General features: G+C 41.5%; 1 protein-coding gene across 1 annotated transcript; it reads right to left on the reverse strand.

The window, feature by feature from the left end:
* Positions 1-11,032: 11,032 nt before the first annotated feature.
* Positions 11,033-22,821, reverse strand: spata2 (spermatogenesis associated 2). The gene is made up of 3 exons (XM_035159088.2): positions 22,686-22,821; positions 20,904-21,690; positions 11,033-20,239 (listed from the first exon to the last, which is right to left on the reverse strand). The coding sequence occupies exons 2-3, from the start codon at positions 21,252-21,254 to the stop codon at positions 18,884-18,886; spliced, it is 1,707 nt and encodes a 568-aa protein (XP_035014979.1). The 5' UTR covers positions 21,255-21,690; positions 22,686-22,821; the 3' UTR covers positions 11,033-18,883.
* Between the last annotated feature and the right edge of the window lie 1,602 nt (positions 22,822-24,423).

Below are 24,423 nucleotides of genomic sequence, written 5' to 3' on the forward strand. Positions count from 1 at the left end.
CTTGGCAGCGGCAACAGGGCTCCGAGAGAAATGTTCCTTCTCAAGGAGATTTCATCTTCTTAGCTCTCAGCTCACTCACCATCAAATGTGTTTGCAAAACAGTTTCTGTTAGAATGCAGTGTTGTGAGAGCTGGCCTTTTCCCATCACTGCAACCATGTCCCTGCAAACTAGGCATACTGGCTTGGCGGCACAAACGATAATCAATTGTAGATCTCTCTTGGAAAGCATGACATTCCATATCGAGAGGCTTGTCAGTGATGACACGTAACAGATACTTGTGTTTCATTCACCCAGGCCGTGACCCAGAGAGGCTTATTATTTGCTGTCATAGGAGGTTTTTATTATTTATGAATCGTCTCGCAGGCAAGATCAAAGGTTCTCTATGGCCTGGAAGCTGGGAGATCCCCACTCTTGATGTTGTCTGCACTGAATAACACTACATAGCACCTACTGTTCATCATACAGTTAAAGTTAAATTCAGGAGATTACCCGAAGTTCAGTGCATGTCTGAAAACAGCTTTGGTTTATGAGCATAAGAGGAAAATTCAGACTTGTGGTTACAGCGAAGAATTTCTCCACTTACTGTATGTTTCAAGGTTTTCAGATAGCCATCAGCTGTCAGTCACTGCTTTTGTTGTGTAAGTGTTGTTGGAATTTAGCTCCGATTTTGTACGTAGGATACAGCACAAGATACAGCTTTGTGATGGTTTGTCCAAGAGGCTCAAACTCTTTTTTTTCCTTCAGAAAATCAATTTGCAATATCCCAGCCACCAGGGACATCATCTTCACATTAAACAGATTGCTACAGAAGATGTCTTCCAGGTACTCATGGCAGCTTCTTAAAAGAGGATATTTGATTTCCAGCAGCTCGTGCTCAGAACTTCACCTGGGCTTGCAGCCAGTTAGGACTCCCCCCCCCCAAAAAAAAAAATCTTGTTAGTCACAGGAAGGAAATTGACTCAGACTCTTTTCTGTCGTGTGCACCGCAGCATGCAGATCCCCATTGCATCTGGGAAAGAGGTGCTCAGATTGGAATATTTCAGGCGAAGGTTTGACAGTGTTTCAGATCTCTATGGGAAGGATTTCATAGGTAAAATGTATCCTGTCTCCAGAGTGTGCAATCTTGTGCAACAGTTGTATTATAAAATGAAAGAGGTGCCTGGAAACTGTCGGACATGTCATGCCTGAAGCGAAAGGGCTGGTTGTGATGCCTCCTGCTGTTTTGTGACACTCTTGCACATTAGGCTTCTCACGAGCAGTGTCAGCTGATCCAACAACTCACTTACTTCTTCCTGGCTGACCTGACCTTATGCCTGGTTGTTGATCTTCAAGCTTGTCATTAGTGAGGGGACTTCTTTGTTTGTCTTTGTCAACCAAACTGTTTGGACAAAGATTTCTCTGTGTACACGTTCCAGATCATGCTACTGCTTTTTTGAGAAAAGGGCAAACTCATGATGTACCTGTAGCGTGAGTGTATTAGAAATCCCCTAAATTTAAAGGGACAGCTCGTCTTTTTGACATAATTTGGCATGACTTACTACCCGGTAGAGACATTAGTGCACAGACATTAGCTGAGGCTACATATCCAGTGCAGATGCTCCAGCATCTCTGCAGCTTGTCAAAATGAAATAAGACTGCGTTAACATTGAAGTGGAGATTTTGACATCCTTGGGGTACTTCTGACACACAGTTGAAAAAAATACAAAGACACCTTGAGACAATAAAATCAAATCTCTCTTCTGTGCATCTTCAACCTGTTTTCATCCTCATTTTTTGCAAGAACAGCACTTGAATGTTATCCGGTGTGACAGGTCATGAGGCTTCTCTTGGGTCAGTTTGGGTCAAATGTGCTCCAGAAAGTCGAAACAACAACAACCTCCTTCGGCTCCATTTGGAAAAAGGACGATGACATTTCTAAACGGGAAGTGTAATGTTAATAATGCTATGGGGATAGTGAGTTAAATGTGGGCCCCAATTTTATTATCATTATGTTTTAGCCTAAATTTGTTACATTTCAGTAAAAGGTCACATTATAAGACAGATGGATTAGGTATTAATATTTTCTTTTTGCATTGTACCAATGGATGTAAAGACAACAATGACAAATATTTCTTTGATTCAACTGAAAAATAGTCTAGTATTCTCTCCATCCCTCGACTATTTTTTTCAAGTAACAGTGATTTAATTATGCGTATGATTACACATAGTAAATGGCAGGTAATTATAATAATGTACTTGGAGTTTTTAATGGAGGGGTGGGGGTATGAATGTATGATGATGTAATTTGCTATGATTGAACCATTTAGAGGGGGGCTGTTGCTCAAAAGGGAAGGAGGGTCGTTCACTAACCAGAAGGTCAATCCCCTAATGGCATGTTGTGTGAATGAGTGACTGTGATTTGCACTTTAATAAAGAACTTGAGTGGTCGATAAGTTCTTTATAAATACACTCCAATTAGTCCATTTACAGGGGCCACATCTAACTCTACGGAATACTTCAACAACTTACTGAGATTATTGATGTTATACTTTGAGTTTGTTGTTTTATATCCCTGTTGGATCCTCATCCCGCACAAAATATGCCTCAATCTGCTCAAACTTTTGTTTATTCCGTCTGTCATTTTCAGCGTATATTATACTGGCCTCTCTTCCCCTCTTATCTCACTGTACTTTGCAAAGCACAGCCCCGCATTCTCAACTCTGACAGGGTTAAAGAGTCCAAAGAAAACAAAAAGGCCTCAAGTAGAAGTTCCTAAGTAGACCAGGGCTTTTTTAAACTAAATAATTAAACCATCAAGTTCAAACTAAAAGTGTCCACTCAGACATGCACATATTGCTGCGTCTTTCTATTTTCTTGGTGTTTTTTGTAACTTTCTAAAGGCTGCTGCACACTAGAGGATAATTGGGCCGATTTTAGACCAGATTTGAATTGTGAGGGGTTAACAAAATAATCTTAATGCTACTGATTAATTTGGAGCCCCCTGATCTCGAATATCAAACATGGCTCAGACAGAAACCCGCAATAGCGAGAGAGAGCAAGAGATCGAGCTGACCTGGAATCTTAAAGACTAAAAACAACAATAACTTTCCCACCCACCTCCAGCTCGCGTTGCAAAATGTATGCGCCTTCTCAGCAATGATTTGATCCATAGTTATTTTTCTTCTTTTTTTCCGCTGCAAATCAGAACACATGACGTTGGTCTTCCCCCTTTTTGTTTTCCAACTGAAGTCACGTCCAATCGCACTCCAAAGTCTGGAAGGTGGCAGTAATGTGCCTAAACGTTTTTTGCCAACTGCCATATAAAAACTGAAGAAGAAGACGAATCTCGTAAATTTCGGTGAGATTTTAAGTCGCTGGCCACTGTCAAATCGTTCCTTACAGATGGTAAAGATTAAAAACTGGTTAAATATGTCATTATGTCTGTGGTCTCACACGTTTTTTAAATCGGTCAAGAGTTGAAAACCCTCTAGTGTGCAGCAGCCCTAATGATTAGATGAGCTCAACATATGCTCATGAATATTGGTATAAAATCTTTGTTGCATGTAATTAATTTAATCTCCCTGTCGACATTTATCATCGCCACATGTACATCATCTATAAGAAGCTTTGACATTAATGCAGCACGTCGTCTAAATGCTTGAATGGGCATTACATCCAACAAGACAACAAGCATCCTGCCTATAAGTGAGATAATCCCAGTCAGGGGGAGCATATTTTATACTCTGTAAATGTATCAACTTTACATAATTGTGTGTGTGTGTGTGTGTGTGTGTGTGTGTGTGTGTGTGTGTGTGTGTGTTTGTGTGTGTGTGTGTGTGTGTGTGTGTGTGTGTTTGTGTGTGCTGACCACGCATCTTCCCTTGATTCCCCATGTTACAGCACTTCCACATCCCGTCTGTTACCGTGACAGCACCATATGTCTCTTCCTCTCTCCCTCTCTTTTACTCCCCATTTGATTCCACCCCACATTAACTTCGTCCATAATGACTCCTAATCCTTTGTACAACTGAGTTTCTAAATAACCTGCTTTCACTGCGGATGTTCGCATGCATCCCTCTTCTTATTCACATCCTGTTTGTGATCATATCTGGGATATGATGTCTACACCTTAATGGAACATAACTGGTTATTTGTGTAAATTATTTCAACATGATCGATGGATGAACACTGCACATTTTATCCTTCACTGAAGCCTGGTTGCTCCTGACGGTTAGACCAACACCTTGCCTGGTGGCTGGCTGCCATCACTGCCGTGTGTGAACGTGTGAAACAGGAAAGAGGCAATCTGTAAAGTAGCATTACATCAATGCAGGCTAGGTTTCACCAGTAGCTGAAGCCAGGAAGAACAAACAGTTTTCAAATGTTGTGACAAACTCTCAGTGTGATGGTTTTGCACCAGTGGCAGGTGTCACCGCAGCAAAAAACAAACCTGAATCCCCAAGAGCATCATGGGCTTAGTTGAGCATTCCAAGCAACACACCTTTTGCGCTTTGAATGTTTTTGAAAAATAATGTCTGCTTTTGCTCTAAAAGTTATGCGGTTAGCATATATGGGTTTTTCATTAGAGGCGTGCACTAAAGCATTGAGTTTTCATTGTGGATATTCTATTTTCGTTGAAAAAGAAGTTAATGAAAAAAGCAACTGAGTTTTCAAGCTGACAAGATATACACGCCACCAGCTTCAATTTTATGGGGTTCTTCATTTGGGATTAAAAGATAAACAAATAAAAGATTCGAAATTTGAATTAGACGTTTATATGTCCAAACACACATGTTCCAAAAATCTCATCATAACAAGATGCTTTCCTCGGGGAAATCTCATCGCATACATTCACTGAAAGCAGGAGCCTTATATTTTTTTGAATGCTATTCACTAAGGTGACACAAAGAGAGAAATATTCTATGGACATTTTGCAAAACGTTGATGACATTGTGCTATTCAGTGAAATTGCACCAATGAGCACTATATGTTAGTCTTTATGTACCAACACCTTGTCTATTCAGCATATATAAATGAGAACTCAAATGAAGCAGCAAAGTAATCTGGAAGAACGCGCATATCTACCTATACATATCTATCTCTATAATAGCTATTCAAGTCTTTATGTTTTGTGATATCCTGATCTCCATTCACCACCACTTCCTTTTTTTATCCTCATCCCGATGTGCCGAGGGACTGTACATCAAACAGTCCATTGCCAAATCAGGTAAATTGGTGTGAAGAAAAAACACTGGTCTTCAAGATAAGACAGAAAGACAGATGTGTCTCCAAAACACAAAGCTCACCATCTGCCTTGCTTTTCACAGTCCTGAAGGAACTATCCCCTCATTATAATGCAAGAGCGAACTGATAAGGCTTCCAGCTGTTTTACAGACTACAGCTTATCTCCCCTTTAGGGATTTCTACCCCAGATTGCCAAATAGTCAGCCTCATGGGGGGGCAATTGCTGGTCCTAATCTCTCGTTTCTCTCATCCACCCAAGGTTTATTTTGACATTTCCTTATTTTTCACGGGACGCCTCCCTCCGAAGCTCCTCGCGTTCATCTGAGCTCCTCCGCCACACGGGGAATGGAAAAGAAAGGGCATGGTGAAGAGAAACTTCAGGAGCAAGGGTTATAATGGAATAATTAACATTAACAATTAACATTCAATAGCTAATAATCTTTTCATCTTTGTGACTAGAAAATGTGCACGTTGATTACATTATGCATCTGACAGCTGTATGTTGTTTCTCAAGCTGTGTTCTTGTCCTCCAACCTCAAGGTCGTCCCTTGAGGTTGGAGGACCTTGATCATTATGCTTACAATAAAAGAACACTTGGTTAAAGTAATACAATGATCGTCATCGGTTGAAAGAAATAACCTTGACCATTGGTTTGAAAGGTTAAACAAACAGCTGCCTCCCATGTCAAAGTCAACAATGTTTTGTTGAACCTTTCATCCATCCCAACCTCGTCACTGAGTGGACTTTGTTGCAATATAACGTCTGCAGACTTCCTGCTTTGCTATCAACGCAATCACAAGAAAGGCTGTGCCACTTAAATGTCATTGTGGAGCATTTGCTGACTGCATTTATGTCGCGCTTTTCTATTCTTAACGACTTCTTAACGATTTTCTGTCCAAGCCCGTCCAAGCCTGAGAGAAAACTAACTGAGCCCAATGACGGCACAGGTTCGATTCCCAAGTTCTCTGAAGACAGCCCCAGTGTCTGGCCCACTTCAAAAGGACCCAGGCATCAAACCACCAATCTTCCGCTTACTAGACCTTCCCTAAGCCACAGCCTCAGCATCCTGACTGATGATGTCTCACATGACTGCCCAATGTAGCTTAACAAAGAAACAAGTGTATGGGTCATATTAAGCAGCTTACACAAAATCAATCATGGCCAAAGTGGTGTTTGACCATTTGTGGTGCCATGGAGCAAGAGGTGGGAATACGCAAAGAGGAGTGGCAACGTGCCAACAAAAACATAGTACTGCAACCAAACAAACATTACATCATTTTAGATATGTATACTGTACAATGCCTTTGGGTGAGTAACATCGAATGTAAACGTAACCTTTAACATAAGAACAGTCTTATTTCAGCACTTTGGTATTTGAAAAGACAGTTTATTAAATGAGACTGTATCATGTTATTGTACTGTTTATACAGTACATGACATGATGACAGGTAAAGACATTCATGTTGTATTGAGACCTGTAATAGACTTTATCCATGGAAGACATTTTGACATGTCAAGGTGGGAAAATCAGAGGTGTATATTTAAAACAAAATTATGTTTAAGGTGTAATCTTTAAGTGGAATTATATGAGTCAGTAATTATTTTTTGAGATCAGAAAAATACTGTATAAATACAGTAATAAAAAAATCACAGATCTTATCATGAACAGAAGTTGTGCTGCTTCTATATCGAAGGACCAGTAATGATGCTGAGGTGAGTCTCTCTAACTTTCCACTGAACCACGGCTGCTCACTCACAGCCACAAGGCATCAAGCCACTGAAATCAATGAGAGCAGCTCCACTGGGACTGTTTCACTTAACTCTATCCCTTTACTCCACTAAATCCTGTGCACAGAAATCAGGGCTGATTAAAAGATTAAAATAATCTTTTATTAAATGAAATCTAAATTTGAAGATGTACAAGAGTAGATGTTGTTTACCCTGTCTGTTCCTAGGAAGGACAGTTGTTTGGCAGTTTTTGCAGAGGACCTGAAACACCTGGAATAAATGTGACTGGAACCAAAGCTGCATACTTTTAACAGACCTTTTCATATAGAGTAGTAAAACTGTAATAATAATAAATGACTTGAAAACACATTTCACTGTGTCCCTGTGGCTTTAGACCTGTCAGAGCCAGAGTCCATGGCTGTAGTGCTACTCTTGACTGAAGTTGTGTCCAGACTGTATTATAGTTTTTATTTCCTGGACAAAAACCAGAACCGCCAGGGCTGATTTATTAATTATGATCTGCTTCTGCACGCATTTTGAATAGCAATGAAACACTATGTTTCTGGATGTACGCTTAAGTTTCAGTTTCAGAAAGGTCTGTAGACGGGTGAGCTAACATACAGGGGTCATCACAGTCGTTTGTCCCCGTCCTCGGATGCGAACAACACTGCTGCGTTCAAATGGTGTCGCGTTGACCATGTTCACAAGAAGAGTCAACTTGAATGGCGCCCTCTTGTGGTGTTCACAGCTACGAACTTCGGAATTTTCTGAAAGATCAAAGAAGTGTGATATGTATGCTGACGTTTTCAGAAGTGGCAGAGGCCAGTAGAGTACATTTTTGTTGGGTCATGAGTTAATATATAATAGTTTTGTCATTGTTACTTCATTTAAAAAATGTTGACATTCCCAACTGCCTCTTCGTTTCTCTCCGCCTTTATACAATATGTTGCTGAGCAGCGGTGTTGTCACTTTACCACTTGAATGCCAAGGACACCGTACTTTAACTGCATTTAACACAGCACATGAGAATACCGGCTGTAGCTACAACGACCCTAACAACAAATATTATGGTTTGCCTTTAAAAAAAAGAAATGTCCTCCTTTCACCGTAAACACAAACTAAGTTTCTCTATATTCAATGACACCTAACATCCTGCTCTGCTCCTGTTATTACTGTGACCTAACAATGTTAAGCTCCATCCACTGACAACCTATGAGGACAATCCCTCCCAGTGTCATGGGGTGAAATTAATTGGAGTGTGGAAAGATCCAAACCACAGCTTATCTGTTTTCACGCTCCAGGACTTGGCTGCAAACCTGAGCGGAGTCTCTGCCAGCAGGTCGGCCTCTCGTCCACCCTCCCTCACTTCTTGCTTTCCTTCTTGCTCTCACTCAGTCCCCAATCTGCTCCTCTCACTGTCTCGGCCTCCTCTGCTGTCAGTCCTCATGTCGCTCTCTCCGTCGACACATCTGTCCCGGGCTCACTCCATTTCTGTGGATCGCTCAGCAGCTCTCCTGCTGACTGCTCCCATTGATCTTCATCTCGTCCCTGTTCCCCCGTCCCTCAGTTCCTTTTCATTTTCCAGCATATTCCTCGAATTCCTTTTCCACTCGGTTGCATCACCGCACTTTAGCCGTCACATAATTTCTCATCACTTCATTTTTATCAGCATGTGTCTCCCACTGGCTCGTCACCCGTCAACCAAACAGAAACACAACACACAACACACAACACACTCTCACTCTCGTGCTCACGCACAGTGATCCTTAAACTCTTTGAGGCTTTCCATTCTGGCGTGTCCTCTGAGGGGAGGACTACCATATAGCCTGCATGCTCCGTCCCAGCACTTACATAATGCACATCTTATACAACCAATTGCAAAACACTTTTTTTTTTTTTTTTACTTTTTGTATCCATCATTATAATTGCCATATGCTAATGAGCAAAATTAAGAGGAAGCGCAGTTGAATGGTATATGTGTGTTTGTGCCCAGTTATAACTAAACGAAAGCCCACATGGCTCAGCCTGCTATGTATTCTCCTCGACTTCTTCACCATGTATGACACATAAATGCAAATTCTCTTAACTAGGTAAAGGACAAGGTTGAAAGGACAATGATTTGTAGAGATATAAAAATACTGACTCTCTCACACGAGGGGACACTTTGCCAAAGAAAAAGGTTTAATCATAGCAACACCATCTAAAAATCAGCGGCTGTACTTTAATGCAGGACTTGTTGTTGTCTCTCTTTCTGCAGTTCAGTGCTTTGGTTCAGGTTTGTACCGCAACAGTACAACAAGCAGTTCTGAGCGGGAGCAAAGCAAATCTGCACTGCAAGAAAAGACTCAAAACCCATATACGGGAAATAAAGAAACACAATTACACATCACGCTCTTGTGTGTGTGTGTGTACTAGTTTTTTGTTGCTCTTTTCCAACATAAACATAAACACAGTAGACCCCATGGGGAAAAAATCTTCTCTGAGGTCCTAATTAAGGTTAGGAATAAGGTTTTGGTAGTTTTGTGTGTGTGTGTGTGTGTGTGTGTGTGTGTGTGTGTGTGTGTGTGTGTGTGTGTGTTTGGCTTAAAGCTTCAGTGTGTAAGATTTAGGTGAAATGGATCTAGTGGCAGAAACTCAATATTAAATAGTGATTTTTTCACTAGGGTGTAACCATCTATATTGTTTGAATTGTTACTGCCATGTTTTTTACAGTAGTCCAGCACATATGATTTATGTCACATGTCTAACAACGGGCATGTTCACTTTGGTAGGTTATGGAGTTATCAGTACCTGAATCGCACAGACCAGGACTGGGTAGTTTCTATGATAAATGAACATGTTCCTTCCCATAGTTGTTTCACACACAGTCCACGTCTGTGGGAAACACAAAGTGGACCGTGAATGATGTGAATAATATGCAAATAATTAGATTTAACCAAAATAACGGAAAAACATCGGAGAGGTTTATTTTAAAAACAAGGACACCAGAGTCAAGTGTAAAACATCACGCATTAGTCAAAATGTTTCAGGTCATTTCAACAGTCGCTGCTTTGTTTCACTGATGCTCAGAAAACCGCAGCGTGTAAAGACCTTACTACCGCAGATTTCAATCTACCACTGTATCTTATCATAAGTAGCCTTTGTAGCGGTTGCTGTTAGGTGAAATGTTTCATAGATATTCTACACCAGCATAGAGTAAATTATCTCGTCTGTCTGAATAATTTCAAAAATATTTCTCCAGGAAATTCACAAATCCACTTTTTATTGCTAGGCTGGTGGGGTAAGCAGTGTCAAGGTAAATCAGAAATTAGGCCGACCAGGTTTGACGTCCCAGGAGGATTATTTTCTCAGTCTGCTTCTCAAGTTCATGGGTCAGTATGTTGGAGTCTTTTTTAACTATTCTACTTTTCTTATATCCCAGGACGGCAATTATGACATGGAAAAAAAACTGAGGTGTACTAGTACATTAAGTCATAAAGCATGTAGTCACAGAATGTGCAATAAGGGTTTGGGACCACAGCCAGGAAACAGATGCTGTGTTAAAGTGAACAGGAAGGTGAATTCCTGATAAGCATTATATACGAGCAACGTTAGTTGGTGCAAACCTGAAGGATAAATGTGAGGATGTGATGTGGGTGTTGAGTGATTCATCTCAAGTACAAACATTTCAAGTTCTATTAAACTACACACAATAAGAAGTGTACAGTGTGCAGAAATTCAAGAACAGTAGATTCATTTTATATTTCTTTTGTAAAAGCTTTACCATTTGAATCACTACTTTCTGAGTTTGGAAGCCAAAAATACCCTGATGACCAATTTCTTCTCATAGTCACAGATAAGCTCTCTTTCCTCTTTCATTCTAAGAAACAATGGACCACTCGATATATGAAAAGACAAAGACAAAGACACACACACACACACACACACTCCTTACTCTTGTTGAGGGTTAAAGGCAGAGGACATCACACCTTGTTAAAGCCCTATGAGACAAATTGTGATTTGTGAGGCTATACAAATACAATTTGATGGATTTGATTGATTGAAATAAACATATATAAATGTGTGTGTAGTACACCCAATTGTAAGTTAAATTTGTTTTTAATTTGCTATCACAAAATATATTCATATTGTATATCGCATGCTGCTTTTGATGCAGATTATCAGACGATGTTTCTATAATAAGAGCTGTAAAGACGTGTTACATCACTTGACCTTGGAGGAAGTACTGTATGTGAGTGCCACTCTAGTAAATGATTGTGATTTGTATTAAAATGTATATTTGTGTTGGATATGGGTGAAAAGCAGCAGTGAAAAGTGTATTCATGCAATTTATAGGCACAGCACTATACATCCCACTCTTCACAACTCATTGCCACTGACCACATCACAGCAAGACCATGTTTCTGCTGGAAAATTGCTTCAGCACTATGGAAAAAAATGATGTGTTACACCTTGTTCTGCAGTAACAATGACCCAAGGCTGTTTTATCATTTCGGCTATGAAAGAGACGAGAAGCTGGAGTGCCACGGGTGAGTGGCTGCCACAGTAGAAACATCACTGCGATTTTCTTAGGGCTTCAGTGAAGGCCAATGTAATGGAAAGAAAAAGGCGAGTGCTGACAGAGGAGAAAATATTCATATGCACGCAGACTCCTCACCACAAGTAATTAACCAAAGGCAAAGTGTTTTACATTATTCAAAGAAACTTGATTGGCCCAATAACACGGTTAGTATGAGATAATTCAATAAAAATACAGAGGGAAACTGAACCGAATCATTTCGGATGTGAGGTGCAGCTTGAGTATCTACTGTATATTACAGGACTCGATAACTGTACCGACAACAATTCTTCACATGCAGGAGATTAACAAAGAAAGTCATTGTTTAAAGTCAACATGATGATTACGAGGATGATGAAAAAAAATTTGGATGAGAAATAATCCAGAGGGAACGATTTGCCAGAAATGTATAACCTTGCAATGCATCGACAGAATATGAAAAAAATAAAAAACGTTTGAAGAATTAATTCATCATTAACCATATCGCAACATGCATCATCATCTGTGGGTCTGAGAGCTTGATGCACTGCAACTAAAGAAAAGACGGAGACATATCAAATCAAAAGAGGAGAATATCTTCACCAATCTGAAAAAATGCTGTAAAACACAACTAATTATTGAAAGGTACAGAAAATACAGGAATTAGCATCAACTACTGAAATGTGTTGCAAATACAGGCACCGCGATCAAATATAGAAAATACAACTAAATATCGAGAGAGAGAGAGAGAGAGAGAGAGCCTGTGAAGTGACATAAGGAGACAAGAAGGACACAATCCTCCTCTGACATGTAATTAACCAGCGAGGAAAGACTTACAGAGGTTTAAATCTCATTTCTAACACCCTCAATTCTTGCTCCTACACAGCTCATTTCATTCCTGTCACAAGTGCATGTGCATGTGTGAATGTACAGGTGTCTGTGCATTGGTGCATGAATTGTCCCTGGAATAGATGCAGCGTTAGGTAAGAGTAACATTGTATGTGCGGGCGGAAAACACAAAAATACACAACACACAGTGCGGTGCAGTGTGTCAGTTATTGCCCTGATTAGTAGTGACACGATTTCAGATTCTAAATGTAGTCCATTGGAAACTGTGCTCACCTTCCCCAGCTAATAATCAGCTGCTGTGAGCCGCCAACTGCTGAGATCTCTGCCGCTGGAATCTCACAATGATCATTTCTTGGAATTGGCCCATTTTCTTCAACCCTTAAATGTCACTATGGAGATGGTTGAATACATGGAGGGAAATACAGGGAAGTAGAAGTTGTCCTGGTGATGATAAGCTTTAAAGAATACAGTATAGACATACGTATGCATCTCTTAATGAATTTTGTACGGTGTTATCTAAATTGACCATTAACTAAGACGACCTATTACTGCTGCTGGTGGTGGATTTATTCAAAGGCTAAGCAGTTTGCCATCAGTCATTATCTTTCTCTCCTGCTGAACGGCGATGTTCATTACTCATTATGTCTTCGGTTCCCTCAGGGCTGGTAAAGGCTGTAAGTCAGCACAGAGCTGACATGTCCCGGAGGAGAGGATGATGCCGGGTGCAAGGACGGGCACTCACTCTGCATTTCAGTCACTGCGGAGGTTCTGCTGATGTCCATCTCTGGCTGTCTCCTCTCTGTGCTGGGTAATCTCAGCTACTGCTGTCCCTCATCTAACATGGCTTCGTTGCAGGAAGGCGCTGATCCAATTATTATAAGCAATATGGAAGATTATTTGGACAAGCGATGACCGGCAAGCTCCAGTTCTCGTTTGTTAAAAGGACTGTGAGCCAAAATACACGTCTGCAAGTTTACCCCAAGCAGGAATTCCTAAATGATCTTCAGGTGGTGAAACAAACCACGTGGATCTGAGGTTCTGGCTAAATGAAGTTTGTTAATATAAAAAGGAAATTCCACCCTGAGCTTCTGTTGGTTCAAATTAGGGATCCCGTCTTATATGTGGGAACTGTGCTGCGTGCAAATCACAAATTAAAGAAAAGGCTTGAACATAATCCTAACTCTCGCTTTGTATCATCTATAGGACATTTCCCACGGACTGTTTGTGGGGCGGTAAATAAATCCTGCTTACGTGAAATCTCGTTCATTGCTCTGCACTCACCTCTTCAGACATTTCTCTCAGACATTGTTTCCTGTCACTCAAGCTCACTCAAGGACGTGGTATGGGCCGGGAAAGAACTCATTATATTTCCATGTGGATCCGGATCACGGGGTGCATCCAGGAATTGTTTTCACTTTATTTAACTTTAGGAGCATTTGCACTTTTGTTTTTTTTCCCTCAGAGAGTAATTCATGGATCTCAGTGAAGAAAACTAGGCACGTTTAGGGAACAAATATAAATGAGGATCTAGTGAATTTAAATTTGGTTTGATAAGGAAACGGTTGGGCTTTGGTGCAGGCAAACGTCATTCCATTTGTTCATGAACTTGGTAAATGTGATATCAACATCTTCTCCTTATCTTTAACAAAGTAAAGGAAAACATGTTTTTTGGCGAATCCTCATTGTCAATTATGTGCCAGTACATTTTAGCATTTGATCTTTTCTATACTCAACTCTGTCTCCTCTTGCCTCATCGAAGCTACAGACGTTTTCAGAAAAACAGTGGAGCAAAATATGCCGAGAAAATGGGGCTGCCTCTTCTCTGTGGTTGACTTTCTCTAATCAGGCAAAAACATAGCCATACATTCAGTATTCCAACTGTTTACCACCTTACCCATATATCTGCTTGAATTACTAATGTGGACCAACCCAAGGAGCAAATGCAATAAAATCTCACTTTGAGACAGATATATTAGGTTAACACGTTTTTTTTCAGGACTGGTGTATTTTAAGCAGCTTCAGTCAATGTATATGTGGGTATTTATCGCCATCTATTGGTCATATAGGGAAAAGCCAAACCATGCAGATCAGGGCAGCCAGCAAACTCCAAAGCTCCTACGTGTCCTGAGTTTGTGAGTTAGGAAGTAGAAACAAAGTTTGGGAAGTAGGTTTGTAATCATTTAAATACTGAATTGACAGAAGGGGAACAAATGATGTTATTGTCAGTGGCAGGAAAGTTGTGAGGCTTCAGTGATGTTAGAGGAAGAACCGTGCTAGATTGTCATGGTACATATTTAAGTTTGTCATTCTAACAGGCAACTTTTCTAAATAAAAATTCTGCAGTCATTTAAAAAAGCTAAAATATAGTTGTACTCATTCAAAAATTAAGTCTACAAACATACATAAATTCAAACATCCACACCTCCAAGACAGAAAGCAGTGTTTTTTTTTTCTAGAATTTTATTCTTTAAATTATTTTAAAAAATCTCATTTACATTTCTCTATATATATATTTATATATATTCACCAATTAACAATTTTGGCTATTTTCCTTTCCACCCCCATGTATGCCCACAAATTGATATCAAGGTCCGTACCCCTTCACATAGACATTGTGCAATGGTCCTCAGTGCCAAGGTGGAAGGGGGAGGAGAGGTGGGTGAGGGTACATGTAGGGGTGAGGGAGAGGAGGTAAGGGGGTTGGGCCTTTACAGAGCATGCTGAGAAAAAGGTTTTGGGGGGAAACAGGGAATGGTAAAGGGGGGCTGCCTAACTACACCACCACTATCAATATCAGTAAGAACCACACAAAGAGGTAAAGGGAGCATTGACTTCCACGATGACTTGAGTGTGGGTTAAACCAATCGTGTTCAAATGGCTCAATGTATTCCAAGACACAAAATAAAATAGCTCTTGATGCTCTTCCAACATCAGTTCATCTCCACAGACAAACAAAAAGTAAGCTCCACATCAGTTATTTACCTACGACAAGTCAGTTGTTCACCTCAAGATTTAAACTTAGCAGCAGCCCTGAAGACTGTGTAGCCCTTTGTAGAGACCTCTACAAATTATCATTCCGCTAATCCAAGTCAAAGCCACGTCCCAGGATGTGCAGGTAGGCATCTGTGTTGATTATTCTCCTTTTAGGCCAACATCTACAGACACGAGGCCAAACTTTAGCAAAATCACAGATTTCTCTTATATCAACTGTACATCCGGCAAAGCCACACCATTCTGTTTCCTACTCCGATAAGAGATTTGTTCTTCATTTGGCAATATGATCACTCTTGCAACATGGCTCAATACATGAAAAGTTGTCTTTGTTGCTGGTATGATTTGCGGTGAACAGAGTCGAGCAACTGAAATACATCTGTGATAAATATTGAAACAATTCAGAGGCTTCATTAGATGAAAACAAACCTCCCCTGAGGTCGCTCGAGATCTTTGTGGTGCACACGTTAGCTAATGTTGACCCGAGAACATCTTTCAAAGGATCCTTAAGCTAAATCCAAATGGTATCGCAACATCCCTTCTTTATGTCGTTTTATAAGAATGAAGACAGCATGATTTTAAGGGGATGGAATGGACAGAAGTATGAGATCAGACATTAGTCCCTCAAACCAAAGGTGTTTGATCATATTTGTAAGAAAAAGAAAATATTTATCAAATTTGAATCAGCAAAACATGATTACTATTACAGATTTTCACCCCTGTAAGACTATCCTATGAAAACTGGTCTCTAAAGTGGGATTTTATACATAATTGTGACAATATTCATGGTTCAACATGCTCGGTTTTAGAAACCCTGCTTGGTGTTTAATCTATACTAACACAGATGTTTTATTAGCTTATGTATTGTTTAATTCTTTCCTGTGCTTCTTGTTATAAAACAGGCTTTAATTCATGTAGCTTGGCAAAACCATGTTATTGTTTACAGGCTGGTAAACTGGAGTGATGTAAATGACAACTCCAAAAACCTAAACTACTTCAGGACACGACAGCTGAATGAGCTTAAGGCATTAAGAGGGTTTCCCTGACGGAACGTAAAGTCCACCGACGCCTAAACAGTCCGTCAAAACAACCCTGAGTTTTTTTGTTTTTTTTTATGAAATATAATGATTTAAAATTAACCCTTGTTGGCTAACGAATGCATTATACTGCATTAATCACCTAATCTGATCACAAAATCTTCCCTTTTAATTGGTGACAGTTTTAAATGATAATTGTTGTTTTAGCTGTGAGCCCCAAGCCTTTGACTTATACTAATAAATTAGTTAAATTATGTTTCTGCAGCAAATGGCCTTGATTGGATGAGGACAACTCATGCTAACCAAAGATGCAGCAGATTAAAGGCCTTAGTATGGGGCTTTCTGGGTAAATACAAAATTAAATATGCAAAATAACACATTGTAAACCACAAAGCTTAAATGACTGCACACTTGAAATCACTATGTTGTAAAGGTGGGAAGGCGCAACAACATGAATCCCTGTAAAATATAGTGCAATAGCCATTTAATTCAATTTAAGAATTTTCTCCAGGAGGCTAAAAAGATTAAATTTTTTAAACAAGGTGTTAATGTTGTGAGTGAATAGTCTCTTGTATTACACTGCATGAGATTTACAAATTACAGTGCTGTGTAATCAACTTTGCAGAAACACAACATATAAACTCAGAAATCAGGATAAATCTCCAGCGCTTTTGAGAAAGTCCCTTCACGATTGAAGTGTTTGTTGGTGCGCTATTGAACTAAGGCACGTAATTATAATTTCAGTTCATGTTTTTGTGTCAACCCCCTGTATATACAGAAACTGATTATGTCACAGAATAAATAACCTGTTAACATTTAAAGGTCCAGTGTGTAGGATTTAGGTGAAAGAGATCTATTGGCAGAAATTGAATATAAAATAATCCTAGTTATGGTTTCACTATTGTTTTTCATCTAAATTGTACAAATGGTTCATTTCTTTACCCGAGAATGGAACCTTTATATTTAAATACTTTATATTTACATCTGGAGCGGATCCTCTCCACGGAGGCCGCCATGTTTTTTACAGTAGTCCAAACTGGACAAAATAAACAACTGAAGGCTACCACAGGTTCTCTTTCATGTTTGGAAGGGTAGGGTGAGGGGTATTCAGCTGCAACATGCAACTTCACCACTAGATGTCACTAAATTATACACACTGAACCTTTAAAAGTGGGTATATCTGTTGATTGCAAGAGATATTTTCTAGTCAATCAAAAAACAAAGTGCAAATCAGAGTAGAATAATGTAATAGACTCAGTATTTCTTCACCTTTTTGCGTTAGTTTGAAACCACAATGTCAAACTGGGTGTGTTCGCTGTAGCCATTTGAGGTAGACAGAAACCGCGTCAGAGATTACACTCACATACTGTCTAAGACCAATCGGCTCAAACACTATCAAAACAACTGCAATCGCTTGATTTGTGGTCCAGCGCGAGTTATCTTTGACCCCACATGAGACTGACAGGGAACCACTGATCTGGTCAGAGGGAACTACAACATCATGGTCCATGGAGGTGTAATGAAAGGGAGGGGGATCGGGGGCTTGGAAATGACACAACTCAACAGGCCATTTACCAGTAAGAAGTCAACACCAAACATCTTCAATGTCTCAAGTCAACAGCAGCATTTCAACCTCAGTCATATAACCATTAACAATTGAGGGTTCATTTACAAGGCATAATCTTTTAAATAGAATATATGGCATCTGACCATCATCTCAATATGTCCCTTTGAGATATCTCCCACCCCACGCCCCAGAGACACACGTTTATACCCCGAACTCCCAACGCCACACCTCATGCCCATATAACAGTCTCACATTGTTCTACAGAATAGATTAAAAATATATACTATTGACTTATTGACGTCCAGTGTATTTTTTCTGTTTTCCTTACTTATTTTCAAGTTTAAAAAGATCTCCTTTGTCACAATGCAAGCTCAGAGGTCTTTTCTACACACACACGCACACCCACACACACACACACACACACGCACACGCACACACACACACACATATACAGTATATATTTATATATATATATATTTATATATTAGAGGAATTCTTAGCTGAGAAGTTAGGCAAAGTAAATATGTTCATTTGGACGGAATTCATTCAAGATGAGAAGGAATTGAACTTTCTTTTCTCTAGTTTCCCTTTAGAGGAGGACAAAATTTGAGGAATTTGGGAAGCGCTACAACATCACATGACTACTCAAGAGCAGGTAGCAAGGAAAAGGAAGAAGAAGTAATAGATTAAAAAGGCCTGAACTTGTACAAGGCAGAGAGAAGGGCACACGATCTGGCTCTCTGTGGCGTGTGCATTCCAGGGTCCGACTGATAGCAAGAGAAAAATGTACAAAGTTCAAGAGAATGTTAGAGAGAGCGGAAAAAGATCATCAGATAAAGGGCAAGAGAGTGAGTTGTTTAAGTGGTAACAGAGCTAAAGCAGTAGTGCAAGATTACACCGAGGGGTAAGGGAGGTACGAGAGGGGAGAGAACATATTCAGTCCGCCTGATTCATCGGTACACCAGGTGAGATATAGTGCCAGATTTGAAGTTGAGCTGATGGTTGGGAACAAAGCTGTGCTGCGGATTCTTTCGTGTGCAAATATCCTTTGCATACAAGCCCATGCACGAGTCACATGACACCTTAGAGCAGTTCACACAGGTGTGCGATGCACCTGGCTTGTTGCAGAACCCGCAGCGCGATCCCCCCAAGCTTATTCGCTCACTGCTGCCTCCCTTTGGTGTTGTCAAGGCAACAGACTTGCTTGCAAACAGCTTCGTGGACATGAGGGTTTTTTCCACCATCTGGGGGTGAGGGTGGGGGTGGGAGTGCGAGTGAGTCAGTGTGAGGGGGTGCGGGTGGAGGTGGGCGTGGGAGTGGGTATTCGAGTAGACAGAGAGCTTTTCCTTGACAGGGATGTATCCATCAAGGGGTCGTGGGGATTTGGGGTGGTAGTCCTGGAGGCCACAGCAAGGGGAGGGGTCAACATCATGACAGGCAGGACAGAGGATCATGTCACACCTCTGGCAGGAAGCCATAGTTGAGCAGCCCAGCCCACAACCCTGACACTTCACACTACCATGAGCTTTGAGCAGCCACCCGTCCCTTGCATCCCGAGGCTCTCTGGACGGAGGTCGAGAGGGAGTCTGCCTTCCTCCTGTCCCAGCACCGCCTCTCTCAGTGTACAAGTCAATCTCATCCAAAGAGGACAGGTGGTAGGATGTGTAAACGTCAGCCGGGGGAGGCGACTGAATTGGGAAGAAATCTGCAACAGGGCTATAGGAAGGTGGGGCTACCACAGAGAAGAGGGATGTTGAGGTGTTGGGCCTGATGATCTCATCCTTCATATCTTCCTCTGCATCCACAAACAGGGGCTCCTTCCTCAGACTCAATGAGGCCTTTAAGACAGGCTTGCTAAGTGCTGGATGCCAGTGACCAGCCCCATCCGTAACATCCACAGACTTAGATGGTCGGCTCCCTCGCCTCAGGTGGTGGGCATGAGGCCTCTCTATATCCAGCGGCCGCACAGACAGACGAGCCATATCTGCCCCAAGGCTGTCACGTCTGCGGAGCGCCTCGGCACAGCCAGCTGCGTCATCTCTGCAACCCCTGCGGAGTTCCAGGGCCTCCAGCTCTGAGGCTGAACCGCGGGCCAGGGCCACTACCTCTCCCAGAAGACGACACTCTGCCTGGGCCAGGAAAAGCTCAAACGCCAACTGGCGCAGATGATTTGCTCCTCCTGGGTGCTCCTGCAAATGGAACTGCGAATCATGGTCACACGCGTAGCCAATGGTGCGCATTACAGATCGCAGTTCAGCTTCCGAAATGGCTGACTGCAGATGGTACACGTACGGGCCAGTGAAGGTCTAAAAGAAAAATGAGTTCATCAGCATTAGTGTCAGTCATTTAAAACAGCTTGACATGATAAAACTAACACTGAGCCTAAAGATAGACCTCACATGTTATTCCTCTGATAACATATAATATAAAGTAACGGGTTTGATTTCTTTGACTTTAAAAACATTAGAGATGTAAAAGTATAAACAGCATTACAAAATATTTACTCGGATATAGATGTTGCCTGTTGTTGGGTTTTACATTTAACACACTGTATGGTGTTCTTAGAAAATAAATACTCCCAAAACTGAACAAGAGTTATTGGAGGATATGCAGATGTTAATTATATTCTAGGATGAAAATGTTGTTAATACGTCAGGTGCTTATCTTGGGAAGCCTCAAGTCATGATGCTTTATAGGACTTATTGGATACTCAATTTTTAGACATAAGCTAATGTATTATTTTTTATAAGTCAGTGGTTTAATTTTTCAGGTCTGCATTTCATAATTTTGAATTATACAAACAGAGGTTGGGTAATTTATCAAATTATGATTAATACACACTCCTGAGGAAAATAATATTGAAAGCTAATGGTGTTTTAATGGTCAAATATTGGTTGAAATCAGCTTTAAAACACAATTGTAAATAAGAATAAATGATAACACAAAATGATGTGAGTCTACTAAACTCACCTTTATACATCTGAACTCCTTCTTCCAGGGGAAGAGTAAGAGGTTGGTGCAGATGGTTTCCAGGGTGTGGAAGGCTCTCTCCAGGCTCCTGAGGTTCCCCCCTCTCTGGCAGCGGAGAGAGTTCTCCACCACCTCATAGAAACGCACCATGCGGAAACGTTGTGGCGGATCTGGCTGGTAGGCCCCTAGCAGAGCTGTGGCTGTGGAGAGCAGGGCCTCACTGTCCTTGTGTCTGCTTTTGTCCCCCTCTGGTGCAGCTCCAATCCCTCTGTATTCCCCTCCCTCCTCCAGGCGCCTCTCCAGTGCCGTCACATACCTCCGAAACAGGTCCTCTTTTAACTTGGCATCCATTATCGGCAGCAGACTATCAGTCAGCTGTTGTACTTTTCTGAGATAACCTCACCCCTTTTGGCACACACTGCACCAGGACGCGACGCTCAGGCACCATTTTTTGCCACCATTATTCACCCCACACACACAGGCTCACACTCAACGTTATTAACGTTTTGAAGAGGTGGAAGAGGAACGACACGTCCGATCAGCAGCACATCCTCTAAACAGGGTTCAGGTGGCGTAGCTAGGCTGCAGCCTGTAGGGATGCCTTCTTACGGGCATCTCTGGTACCGGCTCATAGTCTGACTCCTTTCCAGTCAAACAGGCCGATTGTCTGTGTCTGCAGTTGAACTTATTCCGTTCCTTGGTTTGAGCGCGTGCAGAGTCGAAGGTCGCTCATCATGAAGACACGTACATGGTGGAGTGATTTTCTTTTTTTCGAGGCGTCTTCAAGCTGCAATGAAACAAGGAGAGCAGTAAGAAAATAGGGCAGGAGGGAAATTGGGCAGCATTTCATTCTGATTCAGACAGTGCTAATCCAATCCACAAGAAATACAGTCGTAACAATCATTGTTTAAAGGGGAATATAAAAATCTAATGGTTCAGATAAGAGGGGGTGTGTAAGGGCACCACTATTTTGAGAAGCAGTGCATGTGCTGTGTGTGTGTGGGGGGGATTATGTGAGGGTGCATCGTGTGGTTTATTTAAAAGCCACTGGGTTGAACTGAGATTATTATCATGATACACGCAACCTCGACACACCATCTGAATTACAGGGCTCATAACCAGGATGGAGACTTACGGACTGGTCTCGCGCTCCTGTTTGCGCCAGTGAATGTGTGAGCTACGTTGCAGGCGTGTAACCCATGGCACCCTGCAATTAGCATCGGTTAGCTTAAACTTACATCGCAATAGGAGACGTATGTGTGTGTGTGTGAGCCTAAACTCTGATAGAAGCCTTGAACCACAGCAGGGGGGGGGTCGTGCTTCCCGTTCCCCAGCGAGCTGACCGGCTATTCCGGTTACCAACCCTAGCGAGCGTCCGTTTAGCGAGTTAGCATGTCTGAGCTAACAACAGCATGTCTTACTACTGCGCATTACACGGAGCCACTACACCGCGACCCACAACAACAATAGGAGAGAGAGAGAGAGAGAGAGAGTGTTTCTCCTCAGTGACTCTCAACCCCGACCCAAAGCTGATGCTGTGGCTGGCGTGGGCCCCCAGCTGAGCACAAGCTGAGCAGTGAACGCCCATTTCTGCGCAGCTGTCTAGCTAACAATTGCTGTAGCTAGCATGGGCGGTGTGTAGCTAGATGGGAATATGCGACGGTTCTCACAGGCAACCGTCCGGACATTCGCCGTGACTGCGGCCCCAGGTCTAACGCTGCCTCGACTGAGAGATGCCGCCGTTTTGTCCGCTGAAACAGCCACAACCCCCGCACATCTTACCTTTAGCACCTGCTAGCCGCGGCTAACTACGCCTCCTCCACTGTTGGAAATGCCCCCTCGTCGATACCGCGCATGCGCAGAGTTGTGACAGTTCAGCGGCATCAGGGGCCCACGTGCTGAGGAGGAGAGGATGCGGAGCCCACGAGCTGCAGCATCACCAGCACAATGTTCAAGTGCGAGGTTTTACTGTTGATGATTTAATAGATTCTACTGTAAAAAAAAAGTGCACATAGAAAATATTTAACTTTACTGCTGTGCAAAAGTTTTTGAAGCAAAATGAATAGGTTTTATTTACCAATTAACGTCATACAAAGTACATAAAAGAAAAACCTAAAATCTATATTTGATGTGAACAAGCTTTGCCTTTGAAACAGCACTATTTCTACTTGTTTTTAACATGCCTGGTAGGTTGTTTTATTTTTGAAGATAGGACAATATGTTGAATATCCCTTGTACGTTTGAAGGTCTTCTGCACAAATTAAACCACCAACTACCAGTAGATCTTGTTAGCGGCCACCAGTGGATGTTAGGGACATAGCTTCAGTTGTCATCACGTCCTTTGGCCTTGTAATCAACGATACAGGCCGAACTTGAGGGTACGCTGAGGCAAAAGGTAAATCTGACTCGCTACTGGTTTGTATGGTAGTACTATGAAAGCCATGTGGCCCGATCAGTAGATCAGACATCATTACCTCGATGCCTTTTTAAACTGAACACATTCCCATTTTAGAACATAGGACAAGATGGAGAATATACCCCTTCACTTGTGTACCTAAGCGTCATCAGGTGTTTCGGCCTTTTAATCACAAGACACCCTCTTCTAAGGCAGGCCCACCACAGGTTGATCAGACTTGGGTGCACGTCCCTAGCATCTTGATCCAGAGCCATTGGCTGCATCATTGTGCAGTCGATGATGTTTCTTTTATCAGCACAAATTATCTTGGAGATCTAACCCCAGTTCTTATGTGGGTTCATGCTGTCTCAGTGTCTTATGTGTCTTCCTGAAATCCCAGACCGACTCTGTGATGCTGAGATCAGGATTCTTTTCAGGTCACAAGACTCCTTGTTCTTATGCATGAAGATAGTTCTGCATGACAGTGTTGTCATACTGCAGAATGAATATGGCACGGACCAGATGCCTCCCCAATAGTACTACATGATGGGTAAGAATCTATACATCTCAAATATTTAGAATAGCTGCACAGCACTCCAACAATAACAATGTCCATGAAGGGAGTACTTTTAAGAGAACTTCACTGTTATGGTTCAACTCAATACAATATCTTAAGTTAACAATTAACTGATAATAATAGATAATACTACTACTACTATAACTACTACTACTAGTAGTAATAATAATAATAATAAAAGGTAAAAGCATTTAACTCCTAGGTCAGGAATTGTGCAGGTAGTGGAGTCTGTTTCCTTGTTGGTATGTGTTGGCCTTTATCTTTACCTCAATCTAACCTTATCGCTACCCTGAACAGGTTTTGTCCTATGATGCATAACCTGGCCCCAACCTGACCCTAATCTGTTATCTCTGCCTACCTCAAAGCCTTGTTACCACATGCAAAACACAATGAGTGAAAGCATTGAGTGAAACTGCAGAAACATTACCCACTTATCACTGTATCATTCTACATCGTTTATCAGGCTATATGAGATTTAGTTAAAAGCCACCACTTTACCCAGCTCTGAAACCCACTCCTGGTTTTCTGATAATATTTCTCAGGTATAA

This window comes from Hippoglossus stenolepis, chromosome 6 (genome assembly GCF_022539355.2).
Source record: "Hippoglossus stenolepis isolate QCI-W04-F060 chromosome 6, HSTE1.2, whole genome shotgun sequence".
Taxonomy (NCBI): Eukaryota; Metazoa; Chordata; class Actinopteri; order Pleuronectiformes; family Pleuronectidae; genus Hippoglossus; species Hippoglossus stenolepis.

Coding starts and splice junctions, on each gene's coding strand:
- spata2 (XM_035159088.2), bottom strand. CDS start 21,254: ATGGATGCCAAGTTAAAAGAGGACCTGTTTCGGAGGTATGTGACGGCA. Junction 20,240..20,903: donor AGGAGTTCAGATGTATAAAG/GTGAGTTTAGTA, acceptor TTTTTCTTTTAG/ACCTTCACTGGCCCGTACGT.